At 36.1% G+C, this 11,984-nt stretch overlaps 1 protein-coding gene across 1 annotated transcript; it reads left to right on the plus strand.

The window, feature by feature from the left end:
* Nucleotides 1-483: 483 nt before the first annotated feature.
* On the plus strand, nt 484-11,978 carry LOC104462363 (rab3 GTPase-activating protein catalytic subunit-like; the record flags this gene model as incomplete). The annotated part of the gene is made up of 12 exons (XM_010074279.1): nt 484-559; nt 1,932-2,064; nt 2,301-2,379; nt 3,066-3,185; nt 3,757-3,922; nt 4,705-4,804; nt 7,339-7,420; nt 8,227-8,295; nt 9,020-9,093; nt 9,815-9,907; nt 11,421-11,590; nt 11,924-11,978. Coding segments are annotated over 12 exons (1,217 nt in total), but the record flags the coding sequence as incomplete, so codon positions are not given.
* Between the last annotated feature and the right edge of the window lie 6 nt (nt 11,979-11,984).

Below are 11,984 nucleotides of genomic sequence, written 5' to 3' on the forward strand. Positions count from 1 at the left end.
AAGAGGATCTGGGCGGGCTGTTTGCGAACTTAGTGGAAGGTCTGGTGTAATGTCTGTTTGCAAGGGATTAGAATAAACGTCTAGAAGGCTTGTGTGTTTTTAAAATAGCTGCCTGGGTATTGAAATAGTCACCTCCTAGCTCAAGCCTTTGGAAGCTAGTAGAACCATGTACAAGAAACTTAAGGTGATGAATGCTCTTGTATTCTTAATGTATTTTTTTAAAATGCTTTTTTTCCAGTGACGATGTCTGTGACAGGAGACAGATCTAAGCCCTGCATTTTAAATCTGAATTTAGTTTGTAATTTTGTGTCAAATGCTTATTTACCTGTGAACAATGCTCTTAGGAGTTTTTGTTGGTTTGGTTTTATTTTTTTTTTTAAGGAATTTCATAGTGGGACAACATATTGCCTGCTTTTAGGAAGCCAAATTGTAGGACAAGCTTAGTGTTCAGCAAATATTAATGCCTTTTCCTCTCCCTAATAGATTTATTTCGAAAATAGAAGAAGTATTGAATGACTGGAAGCTTATTGGGATTTCTTCAGGGAAACCTCTAGAAAAGGTCAGTTACTGTTTCAGAATTTTCTTCTAGTATTATGAGCTAGTAATACACATGTATGTGTTTACGTGTATTGCCATTTTCTTCGATGTGGCAGATGAGGATTTGTATTGGAGAATTTTGCTTGCAGAAGTGGTGGTTTGACAAACAGTTGCTGCAGAGTTTTTGGTGGGCTGTCTGCCGAACAGGCTGTTTCTCTGGTAAAGCTGGATCTTCATATAGGGCCTAGTGATTTTTTTGACTCTGGAAACATGGTTGTAGGTGTTCTAAATTCTTAAGGAGTTTGTTCTTGCACTGCCTTGTGCCTTTGTTGTGCCTCACGTACTTATGGTTGAGGGTTGTGTAGTTATACTTGTGACTCAGTATGTTTCATAAATCAGAGAGATTTTTTGCAAAGTCTAATTAGGGCCATTGTAGTGCTTTCTCCATCCTGTAAAATGCAGAGGAAATGCTGAGCTCCTCTGCATACTAGCACAAATAAATTCAGCTGTTCTGGATTGAATGGCTGCTGTGTTTCCAGAGGGATTTTATGATTCTTAGTCTATTTGGGGTACAGAGTATTCAGAACAAAATCTTACATTATCTAGTTAACTATTTTTCAGCCTTAGCTACCAGTGTATTGCTACATCTTTTCTGGACCAGACCTCTCTTCTTGATTTCTAGTGAGGGTTGGCCAAGGTGCTTTGTTTTAGTAGCAGCATACAGCAGTATGGTGATGTTTTTATTTTTCCCTAGAAACTTTCCTGTGCTGTATTTTTGTTTAAAAATTAATTACCCTTGCACACAGAAGTTTTTTAAATTATAGCTACAAAATCTTTTATCAGTGAAAGCATATTCAAAGTAAATATTAAAGTAGTATTTGCATAGAATGGTATGGATATAGATAAAATCCCAAGTGAGAAACTTCTGCCTTTGGGCAAAATTGAAGGTGCATACAGTCAAGATGCAGAGTTGCATATGGATATATCTGCCTCTTTATTGCCATATAATTCTGAAGACTTCTCATGGGGATATCTGGTCCTTGAAATGAACGTGATTAATGGCAACATGAATTTTAGCATTCAGCTACCTTTATAATTAAGTGCTTTGAGAATTGGGTCGTTTTTTTGAAATTAAACTGTGCTTAGCAATTTAATATATATTTAGCAGTAGGAAAAGAATTTTTTTGAAATTAAACTTTGCTTAGCGATTTAATATATATTTAGCAGTAGGAAAAGATTAATAAATGTTATAGATTGTGTAGGCAGTATACTTTTTAAAGCTTACAAATATTAACCTAAATTTATGTGATATGTGCAGGGTGTATATACCACAGGAACATGGGGAATATTAACCTAAATTTATGTGATCAAATAATATATTTTTTTATATGCAGGGTGTATATACCACAGGAACATGGGAAGAGAAATCAGATGAAATTTCATTTGCAGACTTCAGATTCTCAGTTACCCATCATTGGCTTGTACAAGAACCCAATGACAAAGATGGGAAAGAAGAACTGGTAGAAGGTAACTGATAGTTCTCTTAACCCTTAGCTGTAAGGATATAATAAAATACAATTTCAGAAAGTGGAATTCACAGTGCATTGATTTGCTTCAGTGTGAAATTTTCTGGGATCTGATGGAGGTGATCTGACATTTCTGCTTTTAGTATGCTTTATATTCAACAGATTAATAATATAGCTAAATTGTAAGTCAGCTGAACAGATGCTGATGCTCTTCTTATGTATCAATTTTTTCCATAGATGCCCTTCCTCTGCCTATGCAGGACTTGCTGTGCGTGAACAATGACTTTCCACCTAGAGCTCACTGTCTGGTAAGATGGTATGTATGCTGCCTCTCATCTTTAATATAAATAAGCAAAAAAATTGAAAAATCTTTGATGCTGACTCGATCACTTGTATTTTTTTTTCCCATCAAGAGTAAAAGCTTACGTAAAATGATTCTTTGTACTGGACACAGAAAGGAGTGCAAAAAAAGCCCACCATAGTGGGCTTATATTTACTTTTTTTTTTTTTCCCAAAAAAAATATTTTTTTTCTGAGTTTTGTGTACTAACCAGGCTTTTATGTTTCTAATATTTGGATGTATTCTTAGGAAAGCTTCAGCACTGTAAGAAACAACAGCAGCCAAATTCTTAGAAATGCAGATTTTTAGCATGTTACAACATTGTTCTAGAGAGATTGTTTTTATGTATGAATAGCTACAGTTGTTAGTAATATAAAGTAAAAAAACTCAGGACCGATAGACCTGGAAGTCCTCACATTATTTCGAGTACAGTGTTTGAATGCTGTTAAGCTCTGGTAGTTTGTGATTTGAGAATCTGCAGCACTCCATGCCCACTCAGTTCTTGGCCTCTCTGAAAGAGGTACTCATGTGAAAATAACAGATTCCACAGTCTGTTAGTGACAATTAGGTTATTCAGGTTACAATATTTCTAAAAATTCTGTGTTTCATCTGATTTGCTGAAAAAACAGGAATGTGTTCTTTTTTCTCTCTCTCTCTCTTAAGGTATGGCTTACGTGAGTTTGTGGTTATTGCTCCAGCTGCAAATAATGATGCAGTTCTTAGTGAATCGAAATGTAACCTTTTGCTGAGTTCCGTTTCCATTGCATTGGGGAACACTGGCTGGTAGGTGAAGGCATAAACCTTTCAACATGTCCAGGTGAAACTCTAGCATACTGCTATTGTGAGGAGAAAGTATGAAATTGTTAGCAAAATCCATTCGGAGTTTATTGTATTTGCACCATAGTATTGTTACAGAAGGATTCCATTTCTCATGGAAACTTTAAAAAGATGGATTCAGTGTGTTGTTTGTATTCATTATTGTTTAAAAACCTCAAAGGCTTTTAAAAGCTGATAGAAGTTGTTGGAATAAGTGGTGTACAAAGCATAACTTTTGGAAGGGGATATCTTCCCTGTGTGTGGTAACAGCAACTTTCTAATATTCCTCAAAAATATTTAGACTAAAAATTAGGTGACTGAAGTCGTGGATAGAGCCATGGTTATGACATGGCAATGTTAGGCGTTCCATTTAATGGTGAAGTTAACAGTATTTTTCTGTGACTCCTATTCAGCATTTTAAACTGTGTTCCACTAAGAGAAAATGTATTCTGAAGAACATGTTAAAATATTTAGCTAGTTTTAAAGACTGCAATACAGCATAACACTTTAAATAATCTGAAATATTCATGTTTTATAGTCAGGTACCATTGTTTGTGCAAATACATCATAAATGGAGACGAATGTATGTTGGAGAATGTCAGGGTCCAGGAGTTCGAACTGACTTCGAAATGGTTCATCTTCGCAAAGTGCCAAATCAGTATACTCATTTATCAGGATTACTAGATATCTTCAAATCCAAGATTGTAAGTGCATCTGAATGTATATAGCTGATAGTAATAATTGTATTATCTTGTTGCTTGTAGATTCACTTCTATCTTGTAGGGACTTTTTTTTTTTTTTGGTAAGGATGAGGCTTACAGTGCTGATACCAACAAAGTCTTTTTCTGGATATCACCAGTATCTATCAATAAGGAGTGAAAATTGGTATGTTTTTGTTCCTCAGTGTTAGCACCTTCTTTTTATTTTTATTTTCCACTGGCGTGTGAAAGAATGTGTCTGTTTTACAGTCTCCTTGTAACAATTCTCTCTTCCCCCTCCCCAAAACAAACTCTATTTTGCTATTTAAAAGGAGAAAGGAGGGTTGGAGTGGGTTTTATTCTGATACTTTGTAGCTCCCTATAGCAAAGTTAAGAGTGAAGAACAACCTGATGACATGTGAGGAGTCTGTGTGAGACCACTTGTTTCTGGAGTGGTCTGGCTGACTGCAACACTTCAGTCAGCAATCTCGCCAAAATGCAAAGGAAAAAATCCTTAATGAAAACTTAACGCATTCTGGGTCAGAGTTAATTCTGAATTACCACCTAAATGGAGCATATGAAAGTCTCGTGCATTTTAAAAAGCTTATGTGCTTACTTTTACCTGTCAGTGGCTTTTTGACCAATGGCTTTACTAGTAATACTTGAAGTGTTGAGGTTCTGATAAAGTTAGCTCCAATGCAAGCTATCGTAACCAAGTTATGTTCAAGGCCTGGGGTGTTTGAGAGCATGTACTCTTTACATTCATTTTTTTCTCTAATATTTTCAAGGGATGCCCTTTAACACCACTGCCTCCGGTTAACATGGCTATTCGGCTTACGTATGTTCTTCAAGACTGGCAGCAGTATTTCTGGCCACAGCAACCTCCAGGTAGGAGATTTGTGTCCTCAGAATAACTTAAGATCAACATTCAATGCTAAAGAAAATGTTTGTGTATCTTGCCAGAAGAATTAACACACTTTCTGCGTTACTAGGAGAGGCTTCACAGAATGGTTTGGAAGGGGTCTTAAAGGTCATCTAGTTCAATTACAGCTGAATACCATCCCACTCCCTAGCAAGCTTAAAGCTGCTCTGATATCATGTCTGTGGGTTATGGTTGTGACAGGTGTTTTGGTTAGAGCTGTGCCTAGAAATATGCTTTTTTATTAGTGTTTAGAGATATAGTGATATTTCTAAAATGGCAGTATCTGTTTTGGAGAGAAAAGAGTGACTGACTGTGGATCTGTAAAGAATCCAGCCCTGAATTCTATAGGGAAACTTTTGGATTCGGGTAAGTGCTGATACTTCACAGGAGTATTTGTCAGTAATTTTCATAAAGTAACCGATTTTAATGCTTCACTATTTAAGTGTATTAACAGTGGGAAAATGAGAAAATATGACATGGATCTTGCTTGAGGTAAAATTTTGGATTTTTGTTGTTGTTTATTGTTTAAGTGTATTAACAGTGGGAAAAGGAGAAAGTATGACATGGATCTTGCTTAAAATTTTGGATTTTTGTTGTTGTTTATTCTGTGCTAAATAAGCCAAGCAGTTGATTTGTTCATTTATTTCATGTAGGAAAAAAATTCTGATCAAGCGTTTCATTATAGTAGCCTTGTATGAGGGGAGAAAGGGGGAAAGCAATATGTAGTCTTAAATCTAAGGTACACCCACTAGACTCGATAAGTTTGTACCATAGTGATGCTATTTTGGAAAATGGAGTGAGTTTGTTCACTTGGTAAGCTCACAGTGAACTCTTGTATGTTTGCTGGATGGTAATACTTTCATCCTTGGGTGTCAAGGATTTGTTTCTGAGAGACCTATTTATATGTAAGTAGAATCAGAAAATAAATTATAAACTTCTCTTGGCTCAAAGGTAGACAAATCTATAGAAAAAAGGTAGGTGTTAGTTCCTTCTTAGCATACATTTTTATTAGTTATTGATGTGGTATTTTAGGCGCAAGGCGGTGGAACAATTAAAATGCCCAAGTCCTATTCTTGGCTTGGTAGTAGTTTTATGTAACAAGGTTAGAGTATTTAGGGCACACTTAGAGGGACAGAACCTGTGTGACCTGGGTCTGGTTACCTAATTGTTTGGCTTTCCTTTGCTTAAAAAAAATAATTCTTAGAGTTATCAAAGGTATGTTTTGAAGAAGTCTGTAATGAAGTTGATCCTGTGTGCTTTGTATGTAAGGAGTGTTGAAAATATGTTTAAGGAGAATCCTGTTCTTTAGGGTCAGAGAGAATCAGTGCTTTTTAAACTGATAGTTTCTCTTTGTAGGTAAGCCAAGTTTACCTGTAGAACAGATTTTACATTTTATTATTTCTGCAGACACAGAAGTCAATGTTTTCTGTAATCTCTCTGCCTTGCTCTAGTTATTCACTAAGTCAGGAGCCCTGGTTTGCGATGAATGAGTTGTACCACTCTGATCACATCTCTTGATTTGAGCAGTTTGAATTAATTTTACTCTTTTAGAGGATTCTGGTTATGGGAGCTAGTGGCATAGCATATTGCAGAAACTGGAGATGGACAACATAATTTTTACTGCTGTTGCTACATGCAGTTGTGGTTTTATGTTCACCTTGGAGAACTAGACCCTTACTTTATTACTGGCACTCAATTAGCTCTTCTCAAATCAAATAATTTAAATGTGTCTATCCAAATGTTATATCTGTTCTAATACCTCACTTGTTTTGTATGTAAACAGTTTACCAGATGCATTTAAAATTATGTATCAGATGCTGTAATAACATTATTATAATGGTTATAATGGCATTACAATACATTATTACATGTTTAAATTTTTGTTCAGTGAAGGCTGTCTGGTTTTGGTTTATATATTTGAAGGATATAAGATGGGAAGTGGCTGAGGACGCTGGGAGGCATCTTTAAGTACTTGGGATTGCAAGAAATTTCCCAGATTGTTGGGTTAAGTCTTTAACTACAGGAGACATAACATATGACTTTTAATAAAATTGTCAACCTTTTAAAATTAGTTGTTTTTTCACTCTGCAGAGTTGCTCTTCTGGAATCTCCCTTTTCTGCTTGGAACTGATTTCCTGCCTAAATATTGTTATGGCAAATTTGTGTCTATTTGTTCTTGTGGCAACGTTGACTCTTTAAGGCTGCCTTTGTAGCTATCATCTTTGCCTGTATGAAGGGAATAACATTCCCTCAACATGAATGATAAGAATTTAATGTGTCTTTTTTAATTTCTAGTTGCATGATTACTTCCTAGTTTCTGCTGGAAACAATTATTTTGACCATACGCTAGAACTGCATTTTCATAGCTCTGCCACCTTAGCTGTTCAGCTATTCTCTGGTCATCCTACGTGCTATGGTCTTCTTACTGTGAAGTTTAGATGATATGCTTCTTAAAATATTCCATAAATTCTGTATGGAAAATGTATTAATCTGTCTTCAGATATAGATGCTCTAGTTGGGGGAGAAGTTGGAGGCCTTGAGTTTGGGAAGTTACCATTTGGTGCCTGTGAGGATCCTATTAGGTAAGATAAGACTTCAAAACACTGTGTTTTATAACTTTTGTAATGGAGGACTTGAAGGTATATTATTTCAAATCTTAGCTTTGACTGTGTATCGCTTAGTATGTCCCTAACAGGTGACTTAATTATTGAAGTGCATAATAAACATCTGTGAAAAGTAGTGGTCTAATAGCAAATAATACCATTTGCAAATTGTGTAATGATATTCGGAGTTATTGCTCATAAATCTTTCACCATAAACTTATGGAGCACTCCATTTATCTCTGAAAATATGTTGAAATATACCTTAACAGGAGATAAGCTTTAAGAACAGTGTGCCTTCCTTCAAGGCTTGGGCCAGCTCTCATCTTTGACATTTGTAGAAGACTTAAATAGAGAGGGTCTGTAAACTGAGTCATTACAATCTCTCTGGTTCTCTTCTGAACACCCCATCACCACCCAGCAAATCTAGGAATTATTTTAATGTGTTAGTGTTTAATGCTCTAGGCAATTCGTGAAAGCTGTTCTTTCCTCTGTGTCTGGATACTTGGAATACAAAGCACAATTTCTCCTTTTGTAGTGAGGAGTTGGGAGAGAGTCCTGTATGCCAGGTACTAGTAAAGTTTAATGCAATACTGGGTGACGTGCTGTAGAATAACGAACAAAATATATGCAGTGAGAAAAGTAATTGGAAAATATGCACATTTCTGAGTGTAGCTGCAAAATACATAGAGGAACTTAAATTTGAACTCTGACAAATACCTTTCAAATACCTATGATGGAGAGAACACTTTCTACTACCACTGAAAGATTTAAATCTTTTGTTCCAGTGAGCTTCATTTAGCTACCACATGGCCTCACCTAACAGAAGGTATAATTGTCGACAATGATGTTTATTCGTAAGTATTTTGTCTGAATTGCAAATAGAAGTGTACTTTATTGGTTAACTACTGCATTTTACTGATGTCTAAAATGTTGTGCATGGCTTTGTGTGTGAAAGAGAACCCATTTTGAGGAATGCTAAGGTCAGTTGATAGAACATCCCATTTGGGAAAACACTTTTGAAATGCATTTCTGTGTGAGAAAATATTATTGTATGGTAATCACAACAGAACACACACCTCCGTTTTTGGGCATATTCTCATGCTAGACTTAAAAATTTTGTGTATTGCACTTTTCTTGGGAAAGATGATAGTGGAACATGGGGGGGGAAAAAAGAATTAACTGAGTGACATCCCTCTGCCAAAGACCATCATCCAGTTTTCTGGTAAGCTTTGTAAAGAGGAAGAACGGTACATACTGATAATTCAAAAAGGAAAAAAAGAAAGTGTGTTACTGTTTTAGTTAATGCACAAATTAGTTGCAACATTAATAGGAGACAATTTAGTTGAATGGAATAGTTCTCTGCGTGTTTCTTATTCATGTTATGTACCTACATGAGAACAGGGACTCTTGCTTGCATTTTAGAGTCTTTGTTACGTTCTCATGTGGAATGTGGTGTGTGTTATGGCTTCCATGGCCTAACTGGCTATGACATTCCATTTATTGAGAATTTGATACTCATCTCTTGCATACTTATGGTGACAGCATGGCATTTGTTTGTGGTTTTTTTTTTTTTTAAAGTGACCTGGATCCTATTCAGGCACCCCAGTGGTCTGTGAGAGTCAGAAAAGCAGATAACCCTCAGTGTCTGTTGGGTAAGACATCACAATTCCCTATCTTCTCTTGTGGCTTTTAAGCTATTCAGTTGAATTTAGGACTGAATTATTGATTACTTGATGACCTCTGTTTCCTTACTCCCTTTATTTTTTTGAGTGGACAATATTTTAGACATCTTTTTCAAGAACACAAGCTTTGCAAAAACAGAGGTTTCTGTTGTAGGTTGTTCTGTGTCTGTGTACCATGAACGTCATTGCTGTTCTTACTTCACCACGTTCCAGAGAATAAGCATTTACTGTGTGTGTTCTGTGAAAATTCAGATTTCCTAGAATCTTTAAATTTTTTTAAGTGACCTCTGCATATATCCGTTTCCTTGGTTGAATTAATCTGTCTGACAGGCAGGACTGGTACGCCTGGAGAGCTATATTGTTGTCCATCCTTGCCTTTTAGCTTGTGGGGAAACGGGCTTCAAAACTAAAAAAATACTAACATGCTGAAGAAGTTTCATCTTGTTTTGAGTGAAGAAGTGGAGTAAACTGCGTGAAGAACTGTGCTCTGGAGAGGTGACTGATGGCTGTTTAGGTGTGCATTTTCCTAAGATTTTATAATGTGGTTTAAGGATATTTGTGCTTCAGAACAAATTATCATGTTCTTTCAGATGAAAAGATAAAATTTATTGTCCCTCAAGAAACACTTTGAGGATTAGCCTATTTTTCAATGAGATTGAGTAGTTGTTCAGAAATTTTGTTTCTCTTATAGGTGACTTTCTTACTGAATTCTTCAAACTTTGCCGTCGGAAGGAGTCAACTGATGAGATACTTGGAAGATCTGCATTTGAAGAGGAAGGAAAAGGTAAAACTAAAATCTTGTGGATTTGTGTTACTTGATTTTGATTGTTTCAGGTTATTTTACCTTCCCTATCCCCTCTTCCTGACTTCAGATCGATCCATTTCTTATACTTGTAACTCTTAGGCATTTTCTGTTATACTCCTAGGAATTTTCTGGTCAGTGCTACGTGGTATAATTTCTTATAAATTCTAGGCAAGCTTAGCTCCCAGAGGACAACTGCCTCTGTTATTGTTCTTTTTTTCCACTGGAAAACAAGAGTTTAAAATTTGACTAGTGTGTACAAGAGTTAGTTTTGAGCAAACATCATGCGTTTATCTACATCTTTTTAGGTATTTTTGTCTTTTTTCCACTTTTTTTTCTGCTTTGTGAAGTACTATGTAGTGCATATTTTAACAGACAGTTTAAAGAGTCTTTAATATGTTTGAGAGGCTCTGCTGTCATCCTTTCATTTTAGGGGCCTATTTATTCCAAATGGATGGAGAAGAGAACTGTAAAAAATAGAAAACAAACCAACAAAACTTCCCTCAAAGCCAAACAAACCAAAATTATCTGACCAACATGTCAGACTTTTTCCCATCAGTACAGATACTGAGATCTTTTTGATGTCTGTCCCTTTCTTTCGCTTTTCTTGCTGTATGTGGTGAACATTCCCTTCTTTCCTGCCTCTTGTCACCTTTTTTCCCTCCAAATATGGCCTGTATCTATTGATTTTCTTTGATTATATTTGGTGTTAGTTTTGAAGGGGATTGGTAGTTAGCTTAAAAAGGTGTTAGACCAACTAGGGTACGTATTACTCCTAGTGCTTGACAAACAGTTTCTTTAGCCCTCCTTGTCTCTAATTTTTTTGCAGTGTTTGCCAAGGTGTTTTTCCAGGCTGCTGGTAATTATTCACTTAAATTTGTCTGCTCTCTTTTTAGCAATGTTAATTCATTTTATTGTAAGAGAGGTTCTAAAGTTTACTAGCAGCAGATCTGGAAAAAATCTTTTTATCTGAGGACTCTAAAACAGAAGCGTGCTTACACCATGTAGGGTCATATATATGGAGATTAATACTGGATTTATTTAAGGTGTATCTAAAGCTCTAGCATAGGCTTGAACGGTCTTTGTTATCTACAACGTATTAATTGATTTCATGTATAAACAAGATTTAAACACTGGCTTGTCAGCAGGCACTTTGCCGATACTCTGCTTGTAGTTTTCTGCAAGTATGCGGTACTACTACAGTAGGTGGCAGGCACTATCTACAGCCAACTCAGTCTAGACTTCATTCAGTAAATTAAATCAAGGACAGTCTGACTCCTTTGCAGCCTCATTCTGCTGCTTATCTTTGTGGCTAAGAACAGTGAGTATCAGGTATGGAATCTGACAGCACAGGGTGTAGCTTTCGGTAACAGGGTGTTAAAATCAATCCAAGATAAATGGGCTGAATATGACAGGTGAACTTTTTTAAAGAGAGATGGTCTTGCAGGGTTTTTTGTTTTGTTTTGTCCTAATTATTTTTATTTTGTTTTTATAGAGGTTGCTGATATTACCCATGCTTTGTCGAAGCTCACTGAACCAGCACCAGTCCCAATCCATAAATTATCAGTCACAAATATGGTTCACAGTGCAAAGAAAAAAATTCGCAAACACAGAGGTGTAGATGAATCACCTTTAAACAATGAAGTTCTAAACACTATTCTTCTGGTAAGTGAGCTGTCCATGCACATTAAATTAATATGAAAACCTGTATTTTGTGCTTCCACTGATGCATTTGGTTTATAGTTTATAGTTTAGAATCACAAATAAAGGTCTCTGACGTGAGTTCCGTTATTTGAATTGCATTTATCAGCTTTTTGAAACAGCCTAAGTTGTTACGAGTCTCTGCAATATAAGTAGACTGAAAATGAACTCTGAACTCTGCAAACAGTTTTAATTACAGGGATTGCTGGTACGTAACCAGCAGTAGCTTTATGGAGAAGGTGGGAAAAGCAGGAAAAGCCTACTGATGGAAGTTTGGATTTTTTTTGTTTCTTCAAGTTCTTATTTCCTGATGCTGCTGACAAACTTGCAGATGGATTTGAAAGCAGAACTAGCACGT

This window comes from Pterocles gutturalis, unplaced genomic scaffold, assembly GCF_000699245.1.
Source record: "Pterocles gutturalis isolate BGI_N339 unplaced genomic scaffold, ASM69924v1 scaffold14897, whole genome shotgun sequence".
NCBI classification, from domain to species: domain Eukaryota; kingdom Metazoa; phylum Chordata; class Aves; order Pterocliformes; family Pteroclidae; genus Pterocles; species Pterocles gutturalis.